Source organism: Hemicordylus capensis, chromosome 1 (assembly GCF_027244095.1).
Source record: "Hemicordylus capensis ecotype Gifberg chromosome 1, rHemCap1.1.pri, whole genome shotgun sequence".
NCBI classification, from domain to species: Eukaryota; Metazoa; Chordata; class Lepidosauria; order Squamata; family Cordylidae; genus Hemicordylus; species Hemicordylus capensis.
This window is the reverse complement of record NC_069657.1, coordinates 436,048,660-436,073,062: the sequence shown is the minus strand read 5'-3', so window position 1 is coordinate 436,073,062 and position 24,403 is coordinate 436,048,660. Positions and strand designations below refer to the sequence as shown.

Sequence of the window (24,403 nt, the reverse complement as noted above, 5' to 3'; positions counted from 1 at the left end):
TCTTAGTATCAGCCTCTTAAGATCAACTGTGTGTATATGATCCATACATAGCTTCACTGTGGAAGCACCAAATCTAATAACTAATAAAGAACTCCTTTTCCTAAGAATCTCAGCTTGCATGTTATTTTATTTGGGGGTATATGTGGGCTCTATCAATTCGACTCAGAAATCCAACTGAGATGGGGCATTGCTTCCCACGGTGAGAAAAAGGTAAGACTTCAGGGCATCACACTGTTCCTTAGCCCATTCCACAACTGTTATTTGCTCTGCCACAACCAGTACTGCTCACTTGTTCTATTAATATAGCTATTCCGAACAGTTTGCTTTTTAAAATTACACTATATTCTATATCACATTAATGATAACTTCCAGACTAAAATATGCTCTTACACTCTAATCTTAAAGCTCATTTGGAAGTCCCTCCAAGTTCACAGACATGCCTCTTTGTAAGTATTGATGGGGATTGCAACCTTTTACTGCTCTCATCTCATGAAATTTTGCAAAAAGTTATTCTAATGGAAGAACACCTATAAAATATTTTGCTAAATTTGAATGAGTAATGAATTTAAAATGTAAAGTTAGACTGTTGAATCAATTTGAATACTCGTGTATAAAACTTTTAGAAATAAATAATAGTAAAAATGAACAAAAGCACAATTATTGGATGGAGAGAGAGAGAGAGAGAGAGAGAGAGAGAGAGAGAGAGAGAGAGAGATTATTTCGGTCATTGACCAGTAAAACATAATTATTGGTATTCCACTGGACCCAGAGATGGTATTATTGGGAAGGTGGTGTGTGAGTGTGACACACACACACACACACTCTTCATACAGGTTTTTAAATAACCTGTATAAAGACAAGAAGTTGAATCCACTTCTGCTTGATTAGCTGTCCGTAGAATATTGATTGTTCAGTTTTAGAAGATGACCAAGGTACCATTTAAAACAACAGTAGAATAAGAGGACTAATATTTGTATTTGCAATATGTGAGCGAGAGGAGGAAAAAAACCCAACACTGACATTTTGAAAGCATTACACAAATGTTGTTATTGGGAAAGAAATGGCAGAGGTAGAAATTATAGGTGGATTAAAATAATGATTTGTTGAAGCGGTTAGAGAATTTAAATAATGTTAGTCTTATAGACATCTTAAATAAGTTTAGGTTTTAGTGTGTTTAACACTGAGCAGAATTCAATTAATTGATTTTTTATCTTTTTTTCATTGACTAGTATGGTATTGTAATTAATGTGTTGTCATATTTGTAGTAATGTAACACTTTTAAAGCCTATTTGGCATGAAGGTCTGCAGACAAGGCCATTTGATGTATTCTGTGCTGTCATCACATCTTGAAGGCATTCAGTTTCCTTCTTTGCGTGTGGCATATATGGCTTGCAGTATACAGTGAATGGGACAAACAAGATTATTCATCTGCCATTTGTTCTCCCTCCTTGGGACACTTTAGAGAAGAGGACAATCCCCAAACATCTGACCAGAAATCTATAGGTTCCTGTACCTCCCCACCTCTTTTACTCTGTTGTTCTTTTTTCCTCTTTGGTGGCAGAAGCTCAACTCTAGCAGTGCTCATGTCAACTAACACAATGCTTGCATACTCTCCTTTAATAGAGAGTATGATTGTAGAAAGGGAAGATGTAAATGCTATCCTATTCTCCTGAATATCTAGCTTGCAGGAGAGGTATTTTCCTAATCAAGTTGCTTTAAAAACAAACAAACCTTAATTTCTACAATTATTATTGATTTGTAGAGTATCTTATTGTTTCAATCAAAATAAGTGATATATTTGAATATCATATTGTGGTATGAAGTGCATTTATACTGCCTTTGGTTAGAATATAAAGCCTTGATTCAACTTTGAAACATGAACCCTTGAGAAAAACAGATCCTGGATTTTTTCAGTATATTACATCTAAACTCAGTATATAACCTTATTCCCCCCCACCCTGTCCCCACAATATTGTATAAAATACTTTACAATAAGGTAAACTTTCCCTATAAAAGGCAAGTCAGTTGACCCAATTTAGCAAAGGAAATCTGTGCATACAGTTGCTGCAAATCAGTCCCTAGATCAGGGGTGCACAACTCAAATGCCCCGGGGGACCAGAACCACCCATGATGTAGTGCGTAGGGGCTGAAGTCAATTTTCAGCACATTAATCATTACATTAAAATTATTGTTAACAATATTAAAGAAGTTATAGCTCCCTTTTGATCTCCCTCATTAAGGGACCCACAATTTTTAACCAAGGATATTGGCCAGAAAATAGGCCTTATCCCTGCCAAGTCAGTGGGGGACCTGGAGTGCATGCCAGCCCCAAATAAATGTTCTTTCCTCTCCCTAAATCACTGTCATCTTCAGGTTTCAATCCTAGTCATGCTTACTTGGGAGTAAGCTTCACTTGGTACACCATGGGATGTACTTCTGAGTAAACATGCATAGGATGGCGTAAACTGCTGTAAGGCAGTTTCCAGCTCCTATGGTACTGCAGGATATTCCTACCTAGGGGCCAATAAAAGAGTCCATGCGGGCCAGACCTGGCCCCCAGGCCTTATGCTGTGCAGGCCTGCCCTAGATGCATACTTCAGTGTTCATCTGGTCCCAAGTGAACCGATCACTGACTGCAAAGGAATGAGTACTGCATTCCTATCCATCTGGGCCCACTAGTCATATGCAAGCATGACTACAGTTGGATCAGGGCTAGTGTTCACACAGCACTTTAGGACAGGACATACTGAGTAGCAGGGGGGGTCGTTATTTTTAAAGCAACATGATTAGGAAAATCAATTATTAATACACCCCTGTGTGCTTTTCAGCTCAATTAGTCGCTGACAGCCAATATGCAAACATGCACTATAGCAGCATGTGTTAATCAACAAGTGTCCCTCTGTTATGCAAGAAAGGCCCTTCATCTCATTTCCAACTACAGACACCCTCATCAAAAAATTTAAACCACTGCTGCCTCCCTTTATTTATGACTTGGAAAGAGAGGAAGAATTAAAAAAAAAAAAAAACTCTTGAAGCAGTGTTAATTACTGCTATTATACGACTCTCGCTTCCTACCAGCCCTTTGATATGTTTTAATTTAAACAGGACAATGAGCCTTGGAACAGTCTACTGCTCACAGGGTGAAGAGCAACTGGAACACTTTCACAGAAGCTGTATCTTCTATAATGATGGCTTTATTAAGGTTCAGTGGCACTGGGTTTTTAGGACATGAATAAAAGAAAAACTGAAACATGTCCTAATTCTAAGCCGGGCGCTTTCCAGATTAGCCACTTAAAAGTGGCTAAATGTCTCCTTCAGGCAAGTCGCAGTCAAAACATAAAACCTGCAGGGGGAGCAGTCTCACGAAAACTAAAAACCCAGAAAAACGATGCCCTGTTTACACCGGATAAACAACGTTATAGCACTAAATCGCAGTGATTAAATTTGAAACAAGGCATCCAACATATGAACAGCAGTTACATCAGGACTGCGGAGTCACAACACAGGAAGTGTGGAAGCACTCTTCAGAGATGTGTCCTGACCCCATTTTAAGGTCTAATTTGGAAAGCACCCAGGCAAAGTTACACACATTTCAACAAAGAGCTTCCAAAGAAGGTCACACAGAGACAGTTTAGCTTCTCCCCATGCCCAACAAGGGGGTTGGGGAAGGCCCAGTTTGGGGATTAGCTAGTAGGAAGAGAATAAAATCCTTCCTGAGGGGATGAGGGAGTTACCAACTGCAAACATTCTGCTACAGCAAGGACATGGCATTTATATCTTAACCATGCTCCATTTCTTGACAGAGGAAACCAGAAACATGCATTACAACACCTACCTCCACCTGGAAAGAAAGTATCACTCAAAGCATTAATGACAAAATTGAGGGAACTGACCACCTAAACTAGACAACCATTTTTAGATGGGTCTGGAGAAACACTAAGCATCCCAAGGAGACATGGTGAACTGTGTTCTTAAACTCCTTCTCCATCTGAGCCGTTGTCACCCTTACAAGAAAGATAACAAGCATAACAGTGGGGGAATAGAGTATTTCTAGAAATTTAAGCCAAGTTACCTTGGACATCTGGCAGCCTAAAGTGTCAACTTTTGGTGTACAAGTAATTTGTACTCTAACTGATAGAAAAAATTTTCATGATCAGACACCATCAGTACAATCCCCAAAGCTGGCAAATACTGGTTTTTAACTATTCCTTTTCCACAATTGTTACAGATATGGCAAAGCAAGAAATGTTCTTTTCCTATATTATTACTTAGGTACCTTGTGAGTAAAGGCAGAATACAGCAGATAGCCAGCCTGAGTGTGAACAATCCCTTTAGGTTTCCCCGTGCTTCCTGAAGTATATAGCATAAAGAGCATGTCTTCGCTGTCCATGATTTCAGGGGCACAAACTGAAGCCTCCTTAGCCATCTCCTAAAGAGAAAGGAAATTTAAGGAAGTACTTTCATGAGAATGTTTCCTGAACAGTCTGGATTCATCAAGTTGTGCTTTTGTCTTTTTGTTCTCAAGTTTCCATAGAAAAACTGGCAAAGCCAGCCTGTTGTGCTGTGCTGTGCTGCACCTTGTGGTGGACAGCTCCAAGCTCCCTCAGCACCAGCAAACGCTTGGTACAGCTGGGATCCATACGGCACAGGCTGTGTAACAGTTGCAACTACTGTGACTAGTTGGATGAGTCATGAGTGAGGATTTCCATCTTGAAGCCCACATACCCATGGCACTCTGTTTCCACCTGGGAGCGGTTGCAACAGTTTGGCTATGCAGTATCCCCAATCCCAGGTAAGTCTGGGGTCTGGCTGGCTGCACTGGAGCTAGTGTTAGCATACTGGAGCAGAGCTTCAAAAAACCCAAACTCTATAACCCACCTTATATGCAAAGATCAGGACAGTTACCAATTTAATAGGAAATGTTCAAAAAAGGGGAAATCTCTCCATTGCCTGATTGAGAATTCATATTTTTATCCACAACTGACTGAATACAAGCCAGTTAACCAGGCTCTTTAGAGCTACTTATGAATAAATTATTGATGGTGTGCAACTTTTAGGGATGTGCACGGAACCGGCAATAGCGTGTGGGGAGGTTACCTTTAAGGAGTAGGGAAAGCAAATAAAAAATAAAAAAATGGGGAGGGTGTAAACCTGAACAGTGTACGCTCAAAAGGAAGATGAGGGGAGCATTGTATTTAAACAGGTTACAGCCGGGGGTCAATGGTAAGGAAGAATGGAAAGAAATCTTAAAGTATATAGGCTATTAAGCAGTAATTTAGTGTACACCCTCCCTTTTTTGTTTATTTTGTTTTTTCTGTCAGAGTTAGTGTTAAGCAGGCAAAGGTGTGAGTCATCAATTTCCACCTCCCCCCATTTTTCCCCCCATGTGCTAATCAAGTGCCTGATTAGATTTAGGGAAAGTAGTGGCCCAGCAGGGAATTGCTTGACTAACAAGCAGAAGGTTGCCGGTTCGAATCCCTACTGCTATTATATCAGGCAGCAGCGATATAGGAAGATGCTGAAAGGCATCATCTCATACTGCACGGAAGGAGGCAATGGTAAACCCCTCCTGTGTTCTACCAAAATAAAACCACAGAGCTCTGTGATTGCCAGGGGTCAAAATTGACTTGACAGCACAACTTTACCTTTACTTTATCTGGGATATAAGAGTGTGGATTTTAGACAGTGAGACGTGGAACACTGAAGTTGACATCTGTATGTCAAAACATCTGTTCTTTATTTGTATTTTTTTAATTTTCTTTTAATGTACACAATAAAAAAGTCTGGAGAGAAGAATATGGTCCTCCAAGACAAGGTAGACAGATATTATGTTTGTCAGATGACAGAAGTGTCCTGCAGCATGAAGAACAACACTTAAACATTTTTTTAGTGCCCATTAGTACAAAAAACTGGGAGGAAACTAACCAAAATCGCAAGGCAGAGAGTAAACTAAGGCAAACCATAGTTGAAAAACAGTAGAATCTGAACTGTAAAACATTTCTATTTTCAGGAACGAAGCATGACCAAGGAGTGAATCCAGAGGGAAGTACACACAACGGCCGTTGATCAGGAACTGAGCTAAAGGGCACTCTGCCGCCACTTTGCGCTCAAAAGGCGGAGCTTCAGAGCACCTTGAAGAGCTATAAAATCCTTAATAGGTGTATAACGCATGTTGTGGATGATACCGGATCACCTCAAAGATATATGGGTTTTACAGATTTATCAGAACCTATTGTAAACACTGACTCTGTGGTGAATATAGTCAGGTGTGAAAAAGGTAGCTAAAAAACTAAGGTTTACACTTGTTCTTAAGAGTCTCAGGGGCTTCATAAAGATGATCCATATTAGATAACTTATTACAAACAAAGTTGAGAAAGAGCCATATGGACAACTGAGGCATTCTCCAAACAACTGGACTTTATTTATACAATACTGGAACTTAAAGTCTTGAGAAAATGTAGTGCAAGATTTGTTAGTCAACTTCTTTGACTTTTTCCCCCTTTTTGTCAGTTTTATATGTTAATGAATATTTAAAAAATATATATTTAAGAGGCTAAACTGCTGAAATTTAATCAACGCATTATATGTCTGAACTGCTAGTACATTAAGATACATGAAGATACACAGAGTCCTCTGCTGCTAAGATGTGGAAAATTATAAGTTAATTTAAAGAACACAGAGAACCATTAGCAATATTGTTTTTGTTTTTCCATTTCAGGTTTGGTATGGTTTTTAAAAAATCTTATTAGGGAACAAAATCTGAAGACATTCATAGGAAGAAATTCAGCACATCTGCAAAATGTTATGTGTGAGATCTGCTCCCTTCCCTTTCACTATCCATGTTTTCCTCAAAAGGGGACAGAGGGACATTCAGACAGGAAACTGGCAAGTGAGCAGGTTGATTAACCCTCCTTTGTTTGCCAATTGTTCCCTACAAATGCCTACCTCGTGTTTTTTTTGTTTCCCTTCATCTGCATTTGAAAAGTATACATAAGCCTGGAAAAAAAATGGGGTGGGGTATTTGCAGGGGAGAATTGGTGAACAGAAAGCACCCCTCCCTCTCATCCACTGATTCTCCTCCTAAAATGTCCCCTATACCCCTACATTATCTCTCTAAACATGGGTTTGAGCTACACATTGGCCAAGGTAATGGCCAACAGTAGCACAACCATGAGAAATCACATATTAACCACATACTAAACCCTGCAGCATGAGATCAATTTAAAGGGCATTTTGATCCAATGCAGAAATACAAACTAGAAACAACAAGTTTGTGAAACAGTCTAGAAGGTCAATATATAAGACACTAACATATATGTAAATATATAGTTTATATGACAAATCCCAAACCATTCATGAAACCAGCATATACAATGATGGCAAAGATGGAACAATTGGCAAATATGAATGGGATAATATTGGATTAGTACTAGAACCATTAAGACCTGTACACTTGAGCATAGGTCTAGGATTAAAAATAGAATACTGGATGCCCCATTAATACAACATTTTGTGGATAAGTCTCATTCACCGGATGACAGGTTTTTTGTTTTATTTAAATATTCTCCGAGTTTTTTTGAAAAGCAGGATATTCAAAGGATTCTTCTCCAGAAAGAAGCTTGGTTCATCTATAAATTCAGAACATGCTCTCCTACAGGGTTAAGTGTTAATTGTGATTTTTCTAGTTTTCTGTAGACACGTGCTGTTCATCACTGTTTGAGAAAATAGTATACTATCTAATCCTGCACAGAGCATCTGTGCGGTTGTGCACTGAGCCCGTGGCATCCACCCCCCACAACGCTCTCGCCCGCTCTCACTGCCCCCACAATGCTCTCGCCCGCTCTCGCCGCCCCCCACAGCGCTCTCGCCTGCTCTCGCCTGCTCTCGCCGCCCCCCACAACGCTCTCGCCCGCTCTCGCCGCCCCCACAATGCTCTCGCCCGCTCTCGCCGCCCCCACAACGCTCTTGCCCGCTCTCGCCGCACCCCACAATGCTCTTGCCGCACCCCACAACTCTCTCTCCCCCCGCCACCCCCACCACTCTCTGTCCCCCCCACAACTCTCTCCCCCCCACAAATCTCTCACACTCTCTCGCCCCCAACTCTCTCACTCGCTCTCTCCCCCCCACAACTCTCTCACTCGCACTTTTCCCCCCACAACTCTCTCTCTATCTCTCTCTCTGTCCTCCATCTTTCTATCTCTGTCTTGCAGTCCTTGCTTCCCCCCGCCACTGGCAGGGACTGTCGCCCGCTTGGCGCAGTTCAGCCAACCGTCTGCCACCCGCAGCCCCCAGAGCCAACTGTCCAGCTCCCGAAGCTGCCCCCAGCCTCCGAGCTCCCTGCCACTTCATGGCGCCCCACCCCCCCAGCCAACTGTCAAACTGCTTTCTAACTCTCTCCCCCTCTGTCAGCCAATCACTTCCTTTCTGCCAGGTCCCCACGCATGGCCCTGGCCCGTCTTGGAGAATTAATAATATAGATAATGAGTACATCCTTTCTACTTGTTGTTTGATTTAGCTGACGTGTATTTTAACCTTGAGTGTGCTTTGAGTTTGGTAAGGAGTCAAGCAAGCATGCTCGTGCAAATGCTTGTTATGGTTTAACTGAGCAAGGCTGTTCCGGATAGAAAGTTTGTTTTCACTGAAGCAAAGGAACAAGTTTGTTCATTTGGAATGTATATTGCATTAATGTTTGTTGTTTATATATAGATATGACACACTTCTGAGGAAGATTGTTTTCGAAACTGACAAAGATAACCTAGGGATTTATGAATGTTAAGGGATTTATACATCTTACACTTGTAAGAATGAAGATTTTTGCCATCTCCAGCTTCAAAGTATTTTTCATGTTGTGTACGCTAGCTGTGAAGACTGGACTTTGAACATTCATATTTGCCAATTGTTCCATCTTTGCCATCATTGTATATGCTAGTTTCGTGAACAGTTAGGGATTTGTTATATAAACTGTATATTTACATATATGTTTGACCTTCTATCTAGACTGTTTCACGGATTTGTTTCCCGTTTAGTTTTTGGTCCATGACTCCCCATATGGTATTGTGTCTAGAAATACAAACTATGCATTGTTCTCCCCACTTATGAGGAATATGGGCCCATTCAGTAAATTCTTGCTAACAGTCTACTTTTTCTTTCTGTCCATACTAATAGCCCAGATTCAAGCATGCTGTCTATCAAAGCAGTTGCCTTTGTGCATCACCACAAGATGATGCCACTGCTCCATCACTTTAGCTTTGTTTTTAGCAATGTGCTCAATTGCAGCTTGTGCTTGTTTACAGTATGCTTATTTGAACAGTTTGCCATGAATATATGCGAAGCCAAGCAATCAGCCTAAACAGAGGAAGAACTAGCCCACTATGCATTTAAGGGGCCTAACTTGAAAATTCCATCCCAAGTTTCAGCTCAGCTTTTGATTTGTCCAATACAGACTACATGTAACCTGCCAGAATATTATTATGCCCTGTAGGAATACCTGATTAAAAGAAGTACAGTGAACATCATCAACATACTTCCTCAAGGGGAATATCACGACTGCCCAGGTGGATTTTGTTGCTTGTTCTCTGAGCCACAAAGACACACTTAACACTTGGACAGCTCTCCACAGCTTCATCCACTGTCTTCTTCAGCTCTATGACCCGTCCTCCTCTAAGTCCCTGGTTACAAGTGATGACTGCTTTGCATTCAGCTAGCAAGAGAAACCATTTGTGGGCTTAGCAACATTACATACATACATACATACATACAAAAAAAATCAGTAACTCCTATACAATTTGGCAATTTAAACCATCTGACTTAATCATGATTAAAAAAAAAAAGTCTACAGGGGGTTACTGAGGAGCCTTCCTGTATAGGTTTTGACAAGATTAATTCCTATGGAAAGTAGAGTCATGAGGAGACCATGAATTCACTGCTTTGCAATGTGTTTTTTGACATGTTTGCTGAAGTTTCTGATCAAGTTCATGTGCAGATCCTCCCACAAAGGAGAATCCATGCCCCCATTGAGGCAATCTCAGAAGTTCACATGAAGTGAGTCCAACTCTGAAAATACTATGATGGTATCAGTGATAAGATTAATTAAAACAAATCCAGGAATTTATTTATTTTATTTATTTAAAATACTGTATTTATACCCCGCTCCTCCAGTACACTACTGCTCGGGGTGGCTCACAACAATAAAACAGATATTTTATTAAAATAAAAAATAAATTAAAACTAAAAGTAATAAAATTAACCAAATTAAGTAAACAAGTTAAAAGTCAGGCTAAAAACCACAATTAGTATTACATTTCAAATTAAAATTATTTTAAAAGCTAAAAATTGAGAGTTATATAAAACTAAACACTAAATAATCTACCAGAGATAACCAAAGATGGAGCATTAAAAAGCCTCTTTAAAAAGATGTGTTTTTAGGGTTTTTTTTAGAAACACTAAGTAACATCTGGATGTATATAAAAATGAAAAAACTATATTTAAATATATATATTTATTTTATTTTATTTATATATACACCATTTTATACACCATATATACACCATTTTATTTGGCACAATTTATAGTACCACAGAGCTCTATCGTACAAATTGAATTCTGTGCACACAGAGGCGAATGTATTCTTTCCTATTGTAAACCGCCCAGAGGCTTAAGTTCTGGGCAGTATACAAATATGTTAATTAAATAAATAAAATATGCTGGGGGAAGCTCCACATACATAATGGGAATGTCCAGTATGTGCATGGAGTAGTCCACAGCTCATCAATCAGAACAAGGAATCCTATATACTGTACATAAAACTCCATGTGCACAATGAAGCCCAAGTATACAGATCTGAATTGCTGGATTGTGGCTTACGCCACTAAAACGATTTTTAAGTGTCCCTATGTTGATGGTGCATTAATGACTTTCAGAGGGTGGGGGAGTTAATTTGCCTTGCAATATGAGAACAAGTCATACTATGAATGTTTTATCATCTAGCCCTTCCCAGAACTGGAGAATTACTTACAGTCATTGATCCTCCCTGCTAAGGACTCTCCACTGAATCCAGCAAAGACAACTGTGTGAACAGCACCAATTCTGGCACAAGCCAACATGGCAGCCACTGCCAGTGGTGATACAGGCATGTAGAGAGCGACTCGGTCCCCCTTTTTTATTCCATTTTTCTTTAAAGTGTTAGCAAGACGGCAGGTCATTTCCAGAAGTTCCCTGTGACACAGAAAAGAACTGCCTTGTCATTTTTGTGTGCTTTGTTTTGTTAAATATACGTTTCCACCACAAAAGTTTTAGATATACAAAGAAAAACATATATATGCCAGTCCAGAGATCTATTACAGACAATTATTCAGTCATCTTCAAAGTTCCTACCTATGCAGGGTTGGAAGTGAAGGACTCATGCCTCAGCGACAGAGGGAGACAGACTAGTGAGTCAGAGGGCTAGAGAGGTCAAGACATTGGTCATCCCTTCTCTACTGCTCTGACACTATCCCTTGATATGTATTGCTATTCTTAGGGACTTCTTTCCTTCCAGCCACTTCCTTCTTTCCTCTTTCTTCTCTTTGCCTTCCTTCTCCCTTGCAACACCCATGCTTCCCTCTCCCTGCACCATGTGTGCAGAGATGCATCCATCTGCATCCAGCTAGCTAGCTAGATTAGAGATCCTATCTCTCCATTTTACGATCTAGAATGGAGTTCTCTAATAAAGACTCCTTATATTGATTGGAAACTATGAACTGGCTCCAAGTTATTTTACTCTCAGCATACATGCATGCCTGGGCAGACTCCACTCTGTTTTGCCTCTGTGCACTCTGCTATATTAGAAGGGTCTCTCTTACTAGAGAGAGTTCCCAACATGCAGGATTTAACATAAGCCTCATTCTGACGTTAATGAGTGCAGCAGCACTCACGGTTAGGCTCTGAAAGCGGGGAGGAAGCCTCACCCTGCCGCTGTCACTCACCCCCTCCTGCCAGGTGCTCACAATTACAGCACCATTTGTGTGAAGAGGGAAGTGCCATAACCATGATGGTTGGTTGCAGCTTCTGTGAGTGGTAGCTTCAGGCAATCTAGGCTGCCAATCACGAAATTGCCAGCCATCGTGGTTACGGCACTTCCCCTTTCACACAAATGGTTAATGGTGCCATAACCATGTGCAGCTGGCAGGAGGGGGTGAGTAGGACCTCCTCCCTACTTTTAGAGCCCTAATCCTTAGGGCTGCTGCACTCAATAACCTCTGAATGGGGCTGTAGAGATAAGAAAAACATAATATAGAGATAGGAAACTGAAAGAGGTTGGTCATAAGTGAGCAGCAGAATATTAAATATATATGCACTGTCATGGAAGCTAACAATAACTCAGGATATGATCTAGAGTTCACAGAAGTTGCAGTATGAATTATATCAAATTGGCATAACAATCCTCAGCTATGCTGGCCTCTTGAGAGATTAACATTTTCAGCACTATACATATTTTGTACTATTAACATCACAGAGGCTATTTGGTTTTCATCAACATTCCTAGCATTGGAGAGACACTGACATAATCCAAATATATAAAAGAATGCTCTGATGTTTCCTTGCCAAGTCTCAATATCTATAATTTGTTTCCTGTGCAATTCAACATATTTTACAATTACTTTTTATGTAACTAACAGTCTGACCCTAAACCATGAAAAGTCACAACTCTATGAAGAGAGCCATTATTTTATTTTATTTTTAATGCTGTTACTACTGTTAGTATGGAGACCAAAAGAAACAAAATGAAATCTGATGTGAACTGGGTATTCTCATCCACAGCACCCACTAGCTCCACAGCAAAACTGGAATTTGAAACTAGGACTCCCATCAAACAGAAGCTGGACAACTTACATTTCACTGGATGCCTGCTATAGGCCTCATATTGTTGATGTTGTCTAAGAGTGTTTTAAGAATTTGGTGTCAAAGGCCCACATGTTTGAAGGGCATGTTCAGAAGGGATTTTCAGGACAGAATTGCAAGTGGCTAGACATCTGAAGGCAAGGAACTGGCAAGTGGGAGGGAAGAACTTAATGCTTCCTGTATTCAGATTGCCCCTTGCAAATGATCACCTAGCTATCTTCCCCCAGCTGGGAAATGAAGAGTAATTCCATCTGTTGTATTCTGAAACTAGAAAAAAGTCAACTGCAGGGGGAAACAGCTGGAAGGGCATTTGCAGTACAGAAATTATTATGTACCTTCCATCCTGAGTACCACGGTATTCTACCCTGCAAGTACCTCCTCCTCCATTACAACAACATTTAACTCGAAACACTTGTATGAATTACTTGAATTACTGTTCTTGGTGTCTGCATTTCTGGGGTCTGTTGTCCTACCACATACAGAGATTCATGACAGAACAGGGGGGGCACAGTGCCATTAGGTAACATATTATTTACCTTGTGTTGAAGCAGGCAAAAGAAAAATCAGCTGTTGAGCTTTATGCTGAACTCGATCAGCAAGCTTGAAAATTATAAATGCAAGGTTTCTTTTTGCATTCCATAAATGTAACCCCCCCCCTTTTTTTCATTTTCCACTTCTCCTCTTGAAAGTAGACAGCAACACAACCAAGCCCAGACACTGACTACTCCACACTTTTAAAAGGGTAGACAGCCTTTATAAACAAACAAACAAACAAACAAACATTGTGCTAACAATTCCTGTACAAACTGTTATCAGTGTATGGATGCTTTTAAACTTAAAATACTTCAAATTTTCCAATACAAATTTTACACGACACACAAAAAAGTGTTCTGCAAACACATATGTTAGCTCTTCTCACATAAAATATGACTTCCAGGTGCAGGGAGTTTATGGTTAGCGCAGCAAAGCAGAGCAGAGCGATAGCTGTAAGAATACTATGACTGGTTTTCATTTCAATTGCAGTAGTGAATGAAATTTACTCATCAAGAGGAAATGCCACTCTCATTTTAAAGGATGTGACTTTTCAGCAGCCAGATCTTGAGCCCCAAAGGCTTGTTTCTCAACAGACAATTGGGAAAGCTGTTTCTGGACTGTACTACCTCAGACTGTAATATGGGCTTCCATCACCAAATGCACCTCCACCCTTTTTAGCCTACTTTCCAGTAGGCTTATGAGATCACCCGGCAATCTGTGTGTGTGTCCGTGTGTGTCGTCCCCCCCCCCCCGCCATCAACTTTGCAACGCCTACACCAATATGAACCAAATTGGGTACATTTTTAGGGACACATAGGGATACCTCAGTGGTGTAGTTTGTGATGATGTCATCCAACCAGATCCAAGATGGCGGTTGCATAAACTTCTGAGGCACAAGTGGGTTAACTTGTGAACCACCTCACCGATTTGAACCAAATTTACTACAGCTGTAAGGACACATAACGACATCTCAGTGGTGTAGTTTGTGATGATGTCATGCACCCAGATCCAAGATGGCAGATGCGTAAATATTTGAGGCGCAAATGGACTAACTTGTGAACTGCTTAACCGATTTGAACCAAATTTGCTACAGCTGTAGGGACAAATAGGGACTCCTCAATGGCATATTTTGTGATGATGTTATCCACCCCAATCCAAGATGGGGGTCACATGAACGTCTGAGGCACAAGCCTGCTAATTAGTGGACTGCCTAACCCAGCTGAACCAAATTGGGTACAGTTGCAGAGAGTGACACACAGGGACACCTCGATGGCATAGTTTGTGATGATGTCATCCACACCGATTCAAGATGGTGGATGCATAAACTTTTGAGGTGCAAGTGGGCTAACGTGAACTACTTAACCAGTTTTGAACCAAATTTGCTACAGATGTAGGGACACATAGGGATGCCCTAATGGCATGGAGTGTGATGATGTCATTCAACCCAATTCAAGATGGTGGACACGTAAACTTTTGAGGCACAAGTGCACTAACTTGTGGACAGTCTAACCGATTTGAACCAAATCTTCTATAGCTGTATGGACAGATAAGGATGCCCCAATGGTGTCATTTGTGATTATGTCATCCACTCCAATCCAAGATGGATATGTGAACTTTTGATGCACAAGTGCACTAACTTGAGGACTGTCTAACCGCTTTGAACCAAATTTGGTACAGTTTTAGTGAGTGACACACAGGGCAACTCAATGGTATAGTTTGTAATGATGTCATACACCCCGATCCAAGATGGCGGATGCATGAACATTTGAGGTGCAAGAGATCTAACTTGTGGACCTCGATCTGAACAAAATTTAGTCCAGTTGTAGAGATAGTGAAAGGAAAGTAGGCTGATTAGTTATTACTAGAACAACTTGTTTTCAAAACAGACATGTAGAAAAACAGACAACAGGGGAAGGGTTCTAGTCTAGGCTTCCCTGCAACATGCTGGTTGTCCATGTGTAAGAATATTAGTATTACAGGGGAGCATTACTTCATGCAAACCCACACCTACAGTCTCGTGTTGCTGCCCAAACACAGGTTTATCACTTTATCCACTGTTCGTGAACTAGGCAAGGGTAAGTGATGAGTAGAAAAGAAGTGCACACAGTATACATCATGAGGCCATGGTGCCAAGTTCAAGGGCACAGAGCTACTTATGGTGATGCTCAGATGAATAACTGCAGCAATAAATCATTGCTCATATTGAGCAAGAATATACTTTGTGATGCTAACCAAGCAAACCTACAACAACTGAGGATTCTCAAAAAGGGATGTGGTTAACAGAACTTTGCAAGTTAAAGCAAACGGAAATTGATTACAAACACATCCAGTAAAAGATCCAGTGAGCAAGCTGGGCTATATATCTGCTTGCCCAATAACTGCAGTGTTTCTATTGCCTCAGAAGAATGTACAGGATAAAAGTTAGATTGTACATACTGTACTGGCCATTCTGATGACATTTACCGGAATAACACAAACACCCAGTCCAATTCAAAAATAATCTAGGAAAACTTAGTTACCCAGATACCAGTCTTCAAAAGAGTCCTTAAGAAACTTTTTTTTGGCCAGGCTTTTAGTAAGTGAATGTTTTACATTTTTAATTGCTGTTTAGATTTTTTAATTGTTAATTGTAATTTAATTGTAATTTCTGAATGTGTTAATTTTTTTAAATTTCTGTTTTACTAGCTGGTCTTGTTTTCTGTGTGTGTGTGTGTGTGTGTGTGTGTGTGTGTGTGTGTGTGTGTGTGTGTGAACTGCCTGGAGCCCTTGGAGTCAGGCAGTATATAAATTCAAATAAATAAATAAAATGAAACAAACAAGCAAACAGACTTGCAGGATGTCTATGACCCTGCTAACTGAACAAAGAGGCACCTTTTAAAAGTGGTGATTCTCTTTATTGAACAGGGGAAGAGCAACTGGCCCTATCCATCCCCAGCACAGCATCCTTCCAGTGGCTGTTTGTTTGTTTGTTTATTTATTTATTTATTTATTCATTCATTCTAATAAAACTCTATTTATTCGAGTTTGCTGGTGTCTATCTCATGTTTATTTTTTTTGGATTGTGAACCTTTGGGGACAGGGAGCCATTTAATTTAATTTAATTTAATTTAATTTAATTTAATTATTTATGTCTATGTGAACCACTTTGGGAACTTTTGTTGAAAAGCGGTATATAAATATCCAACATATTCATATTCATTGTATTAATCAAATTTTTACAACATTTCAGTTGACTCACGTGCACCCAGTCTCACCGATGCAGTCATACAGTGCTACAGATACAGACATTACACAGACTAAAAATCGGGGGCAGATGAGAGGAAGAGAAAGGCCTGAATGCTATCTATTTTGAGGTGGTCTTGCAACAAATGATTAGAAATTGCATCCAATGGCCTTATACTGAACACTGAAACAATATGGGAACAAGATAAAAATTCTGCAGGACCCCATACTGAAGGCTCCAAAGCGATGAGGAGCAACCAATTCCTATCACTCTTTGTATGTCCAGATGACTCAAGTAGGAAATAAGCTACATTTACTTTTAAAACATGGAAACATATGTATGTAGGCACAGTGAATAAAATAATCTAAGCTAACATGTTCTGGCTATTTACCTATCACTTTGCTGTTAAGGTAGACATGCCTCTCCCTCACACAAACACACACTCGTTATCTTACTGGTCACCTACTCACTTTATAACAGCAGCTATATTTGGGGCTTGCTAGCTAGCAACAGCTGGGTAACATGGACTAAACTCTTTAGCGTAGCCAAAGCACTTTATAGCACTGTGCTTAATTAATTAGATGCAGGGCTGCAGAGAAGAGGACAAAGGAGGCAAACTGTACAGAGTCACAAAAGGGCTGAGGGTCTCTAAAGTACCGGTTCATAATACTGACAGTGTTTGGAAGGGTGCAGGGCCTCAAGACTATGTTTTGCCCTGGGTTACATCTCTACAGCCCTGATTAGATGACACAGAGGCTATTTTCATGCACAGGCAAAAACGGGCTAAGGAAGCCATAAGAACATAAGAACAGCCCTGCTGGATCAGGCCCAAGGCTCATCTAGTCCAGCATCCTGTTTCGCACAGTGGCCCACCAGATGCTGCTGGAAGCCACAGGCAGGAGTTGAGGGTGTGCCCTCCCACCTGCTGTTACTCTCCTGCAACTGGTACTCAGAGGCATCCTGCCTTTGAGGCTGGAGGTGGCCCACAGCCCTCTGACTGGTAGCCACTGATAGACCTCTCCTCCATGAAGTTATCCAAACCCCTCTTAAAGCCATCCAGGTTGTTGGGTGTCACCACATCCTGTGGCAGAGAGTTCCACAAGTCCACAAACCCAGCCCAGTTTTGCCTGGTCCTGGCAGCAAGCCCGCCTCTGGAGCCCATCTTCAAAATTAATGAAGCACTTGCTCCCTTAACCTCTTTTTCCTGATCGTCTGCCAGCCCTGGCAGCTTGCAGTCGTGTGATGCATTATGGGAGTTCCAGGGGGCCCCTGGGCCCCCAAACCTCCCTGCTGCCAGCCGAAGCTGGCAATCTTCTGGGCAAGCAATCTGCCCACCCAGCAAGGTGCCAAAGAGCGTCTGAGGGGAGTTAAGCATTTCAAGGCTTCCTCCCCACTCTCCCTCGAGCCCTTTCTCTGCAATTGTGAGAAAGGGCTCAGAGTCTATTAAAAGCTTGCAATAAACAAACAGAGGTTTTACAATAGCTTGCAGGAAGAAGATAATGAGGTCATTCACACAATCAAATACTGTGTTCTACCTGGGTTTGGGAGCAGTGTGTGTTCCCAGTTTTTGGTGGTGTGGAAGCAAGGTAGAAGGAAAACCTGCGTAGAAGTGATTGTGTAGAAGGTAGGAGGAAACTCAGGTTACCCAGGTGTTCCTCCCACCTTGGAACATAGGAACACAGGAAGCTGCAATATACTGAGTCAGACCATAGGTCCATCTAGCTCACTATTGTCTACCCAGACTGGCAGTGGCTTCTCCAAAGTTGCAGGCAGGAGTCTCTCTGAGCTCCATCTTGGAGATGCCAGGGAGGGAACCTTCTGCTCTTCCCAGAGCAGCTCCATCCCCTGAAGGGAATATCTTACAGTGCTCACACTTCAAGTCTCCCATTCATATGCAACCAGGGCAGACCCTGCTTAGCTAAGGGGACAAGTCATGCTTGCTGCCACAAGACCAGCTCTCCTCTCTTGCTTCCACACAATCACTTCTACCCAGGTTTTTCTCTTACCTTGCTTCCACACAACCAAAACTTGGGAGCACACACAGCACCCAAACCCGGGTAGAGCACAGTTTTTGATTGTGTGAATGACCTGAGTGTCTTGCTTTAGATAGATATTTTATATATCTTTGCAGATGAGAAAATATTTGATCTTTTCCAAAGAATAAGTATGTATCTTCAGTTCCCTTCAATACAGCATAGTACTGTTAACAGGACTTCTACCAGCATGTCTTAATACATATGCTTAGCACAGATGAAAAAGCTTAAAACAAAACATCTGGGAAGCCATCCTTCAATAGTGCAAAGAAGAATGGATAATGTAACATAACTTTGCACAAGAGGAATAACAGCTCCCTCACACAAGCCAGTTTCAGCAGCTACATCATTATGGGTACAGCTGGACAGTAGTTGTGCATTTCCAGTGCTATCAGTCTTGCCTGTGAGACCATTTGCTCCTCTGAAGTACTGAATATGGTTTGTCACTGTCTGGATTGCAATCAGTTTATTTCACACTTGCAGATTTAGTTCCAAGGAAGTTCCCCACAGTAATCTCAAAGCATAGGTGCACATATGTGTAGGATACATGTGTACAATCACACTAACACCATAGACTAACTATAGTTGTGCATTCCATAGACCAAAGGACAATCTCATCCCCAGCTACAATCTAGTTTAATAGAGCCAAAGCAGTCAAGGTTCATTTTAGATAAGAGTCTCTAGACCCAGCTCAGCAGAAAGCAAGCAACACCCCAAAGGTAGCAAAAGTAATAGCACAGACCCATAGTGCAGGGTCACTCTTAGGAACATAGGAAGCTGCCATATACTGAGTCAGATCATTTGTCTATCTAGCTCAGTATTGTCTTCACAGACTGGCAGAGGCTTCTCCAAGGTTGCAGGCAGGAATCTCTCTCAACCCCTCTATCTTGGAGAAGCCAGGAAGGGAACGTGGAACCTTCTTCTCTTCCCAGAGTGGCTCCATCCCCTGAGGGGAACAGCTTACAGTACTCACACTTCTAGTTTCTCATTCATATGCAACCAGGGCAGACCCTGCTTAGCTAAGGGGACAAGTCATGCTTGCTACCACATTGATGGTTCAAGATGAGTAATAAATTCAGAAAAACCTGATGCCAATACTACGCTATAATTGCACTGAATTCAGATCTTTTTTGCACTTCCTCATGCACACCCAATTGAACATCAAAATGTGGGGAATTTCCACTGCAGCCCTGTAGCTCAGTATATAATTAGAAAAGATTAGCAATGTGTAGTGGCAGGCACATACAAACCTGGCTTTGCAGGCTTTAAGTTTCTTTCTTAAGAAAGGACAATAGTGTAGTTACAGCTCGCTTTCTTCAAACAACACTCCTATTAGTTTTCTTTCCAAGTAACAGGCGAAAAACGTGATATTCAAACAGAGTAACATAAATATAACGGGCTTCAAAATACTCAGAACCTTAATACTTTACACAACTTAGACAGTATGTATTCTCTGAGGAAGGAGAGGATCCTTAATCTAGCCAAAACTCAGAGTAAGTGGAGAAATCATTCATCCATCACTGTTGGAGCGGAGCCATGGGCAAGAGGCGCACGTCTGGGGCCAGGAGGTCTGGGGCAACCAGAAACACACCAGAGTTCATGCTAAAGTAGATAGTCAGGAGCCAGAGGGTCAAACAGGAGCAAAGAGCCAGAAACATGCTAGAGGCACAGCCAGCTAGACAGTCAAGAGCCAGTGGATGGAACAGGAGCCGAGAGCCAGTAACACTCTCAAAGGTCAAGCCAAATAATAGTCAAGAGCCAAAGATGAGTCATCCAAGTAGTCAAGAGTGAGGGATAAGCCAGAGATCGAATGGAGTGGACATCGACAGTCAGGAGAAACAGCAAGACAATTACACCAAAAGAGAATCTTGATACTGAGCCAAAGTTTTATCCTTCCTCTACAGAGGAAAGCCCATGGGTGATCCTATAGGGCAAGGCTTGCCTAGAACCTCAAAGGCTTAAGAACCTGCTGCAGTGCAGCGAGCTGCAACAAGGGGCAGCAACACACAGAGCCTCAGTCAGGCAGAACATGACACTCATGCAGGTCATAGAAAAGTCTTTACATATGCTAGCTAGCCCATGGGAAGAATGATGTTTAAAAGATACTGACTGTGCAACCTCCAGTGGGTATAGTAGCATCTGCCTCCATGACCCTGGTGGCACTGGCATGTAAACACTGAACACATGATTAAGAACTTTAAAATGTTATGTCCTGTGTGTGATGCTGGCACACAGAAGGTATTACCCACAGCCTGCACACTGATGTGTAATCACATCCAGCCTGCACATCTGATGAGTAGGCCTCTGCAAGAAATTCAGCTTTGAAGATCACAGAGGTCCTTGGGGAAAGCGCACTCGCCACCAATACACACCGACTGAAAGTGCCCACCAAGAAAGGAATGGAACCACTGCAAAACAGTGCCCCCAATACCTAACCTGTGCAGGCGCTCCAGAAGGATACCATGGCCGATGGTATCGAAAGCCGCTGAGAGGTCTAAAAGGACCAAGAGAGGGGCGCTACCCTCATCAAGGTCACGATACAAGTCATCAACCAGAGCGACCAATGCCATTTCCATGCTATGCCATGGCCTGAAACCCGACCTTCAAGGATCTAGAAAATCAGCTTCATCCAGAGCTCTCTCAAACTGGGCACATACAACCTTCTCCAAAACCTTTGCAAGGAAAGGAAGGTTGGAGATTGGTCTATAATTATCAAGGGCCTCAGGACTGAGAGAAGTCCTCTTCAAAAGGGGGTGCACCACAGCCTCTTTTAAGGCTGCCGGCACAGATCACTCACGAAGAGAAGAATTCATCAGCTCCTGAAGCCAGGATCTTACATTCAGGCAGACTACTCTAATAAGCCATGAGGGGCAAGAGTCCAGGCTACAGGTCGCAGCACCCATACCAGGGAGAATCCTGTCCACATCCTCAGCCTCAGCAGGCTCAAAAATATCCCAGATGACATCACAAGATGACATCACAAGATGACATCTCCGTCATCTCATCGGATCCTGTGCAATTGGAGTCCAACTCCTGCTGAAGGTGAGTGACTTTATCAGCGAAAAATCTAGCAAACATGTCACAGCGGGTGGATGGAACCTCCACTGGATCCGCATTCCCAAGCAGGGAACACGTAATCTGGAATAAGGCCGCTGGATGAGAGTCAGCTGATGCAATAAGAGTGGAGAAGTGAGCAGCCTTCGCCGCCTTTATCGCCACGGAATACTCCCAGAAATAAGAGAGTAACCATGCTTGGTCAGCTTTGGCATTAGTTTTCCTCCAGTGGTGCTCCAGGCGTCTCTTAAGGCGCTTCATCTCCCTAAGCTCCTGAATAAACCAACAAAGCCAGGATCCATGAATCTTGAGAGGCCGCTTAGGGGCAATCTCATCCAGAGCCCTTGTGGCCTCGATGTTCCAGGCCTCAATGAGCTGTGCTGGAGAGGTGCCCACAAGATTGCTGGGAATATCCCCAAGAGCCCTCTGAAAACCATCAGGATCCATAAGGCACCTGGGGGTGGGGACCATCAAAGTAGGTCCACTGCCCCTGCAGAGGCAAGAAGCAGTGTTAATCTGCATACAGATCAGGGAGTGATCAGACCATGGCAAGGGAGAGGTGGCTATATCCCCCATAATCAAATCACGTCGCCACTGCTCCGAGACAAAGACCAGGTCTAAAATGTGTCCACCCACATGAGTCGGGCCCGAAATTCCATTCAGACATGAATCTCATCAGGTAACTGGGCCAGTCTCTGAGGTCATTCACACAATCAACACTGTGTTCTATTGGGGTTTGGAAGCTGTGTGCACTCCCAATTTTTGGTGTTGTAGAAGCAAGGTAGGAGGAAAACCTGGGTAGAAGTGATTGTGTGGATACAAGGTAGGAGGAAAAGCTACCCAGGTTTCCTTCCTTCCTTCTTTCCTTCCTTCCTTCCTTTAATTAGTGGTACTCTGATCGATGTGTGACAAATGTTGACACTGCACTGGCTCTGCACTTCATGGGTCAACTAACATTCCAACAATTTCCCAGAATATGATGAGTGATGACCTCAACATGTGAGACTCATGTTAGATCATTCACAAGACCATGTCAGAAGGCAATCTGTGATGGGTTCATAATATCAAAACGGTCATCTGATACAGTCCTACTTTTGTGCAGAAAGCTAACGTTCTCATACAAGTCCTCATCTGCAGCCCAAGCCACTTTCCAGCTGTGCTAAAACAGCAGTTTCCTGTTATCAAAACCTTTCCTGTTATCAAAACAGCAGTTTCCTGTTATCAAAAAAGGAAACTACCAATTGAATTTCATCCTGACCTGAAAACGTATGGATCTCCTTTAGGTTCTAATGCTGCATGGTCTCCAACACCCCAGTTCTTACAGTTTAGCAAACTACCCTCAGGGCCCCCTCACCTACCATATGGAAACCACTCTGCTAAAAGAAATATCAGCTATGTTGCCGATATGTTCACTGCTATCCCTCAACTGTGACTCTTCTCCAGGCCAACCATCATGAAGGAAGAGGAAAGCAAAGCATAAGAGTTGGTTAAAAAAAAAAAATTCAAATTAATGCACAAGACAAAGCAAAGTGGGATGAGGATACTGTACCTATAGGTGATTCTCTCTTCAGTACCAGGCTCATCTTTTTCCCAGATCAAAGCCACTCTGTCTGGAGAACATTGTGCATGCTGGTCCAAGCAGTTAACTGCACAGAAATGGTCAAGAAAGCAGAGTATGTGATTTGTTACTGACCTAAAGTATCAGGCATTTGTTACCTTCCACTATTAAGAAAAGACAGTGTAACAATCCAAAAATTAAAACAAATATCATTTAAATAATGAACTTCATTCTGTAGTAATGCAAGGATACAATTATAGGTCCCAATCAAGATACTGTCAAGGGCGACAAGGTGTTACACATAAATTAGTGACCAGATATAGTGGAGTGGGGGGGGGTTACACATCAACATCTAAACTTGAAGATATACAGGCATGTGGGCCTTCACTGAAACAGTGTGTGTTGGAAATGCACCTCCATATCCAATATAAAGTAAAAGGTAAAGTGTGCCATCAAGTCAATTTCAACACCTGGAGCCCACAGACACTTGTGGTTTTCTTGGGTAGAATACAAGAGGGATTTACCATTGCCTCCTCCTTTCAGCACCTTCCTATATCACTGCTGCCTGATCTAGTACCAGTGGAGATTCAAACCGGCAACCTTCTGTTTGTTAGTCAAGCATTTCTCTGCTGCACCACTTAAGGTGGTTATATCCAGTATACATGTGATCAAATAAGGTGATCCATAAACCTAAGGTTCAGGGGCGTAGCAAGGTTGGAGTGGGCCCAGAGACAAGATTTTAAAATGGGGCCCCCCCTCAAAGTCCAGGGCCTCCGCACACCCCAGGCCCCCAAGGATTTAAGTCTGATATTCCAAAATATGTATGCTGCCTGCAAATACATTTCACTGAATACACACACACACATCACAATATATAGTGATATACATTGAGTACTATACATTTGTATTACTTTTAATGCCTAGAACACACTAGAAAGATGAATTATTAAAATGGGCCCCTCGCTGCAGATTAGCAAAGGAGACTTTCAACCATGCAGGGTGAGCCTATGTTTGTTTTCCCAGAATTCTGAACAAATTCAGTCAAGTTTGATTGCAGGAGGTTTTTCACAGGAGGCTTTTAAAGCCCTTTAAGACACATCTCCTCTGTAATAGAGGTGCTGC

General features: G+C 42.0%; 1 protein-coding gene across 4 annotated transcripts in view; it reads right to left on the bottom strand.

The window, feature by feature from the left end:
* ACSS1 (acyl-CoA synthetase short chain family member 1) overlaps positions 1 to 24,403 on the bottom strand; it is a 71,047-nt gene that overhangs the window by 33,051 nt on the left and 13,593 nt on the right. For all 4 annotated transcript variants that reach the window (XR_008305706.1, XM_053243601.1, XM_053243613.1 and 1 more), the window contains exons 2-5: positions 23,273 to 23,369; positions 11,015 to 11,214; positions 9,525 to 9,700; positions 4,277 to 4,429 (exon numbers count right to left, since the gene is read on the bottom strand). Coding sequence is in view for 3 of the 4 variants with exons in the window: in XM_053243601.1 (XP_053099576.1) it covers positions 4,277 to 4,429; positions 9,525 to 9,700; positions 11,015 to 11,214; positions 23,273 to 23,369 (626 nt within the window). In the remaining variant the exon portion in view is untranslated. The remainder of the gene's footprint in view (positions 1 to 4,276; positions 4,430 to 9,524; positions 9,701 to 11,014; positions 11,215 to 23,272; positions 23,370 to 24,403) is intronic.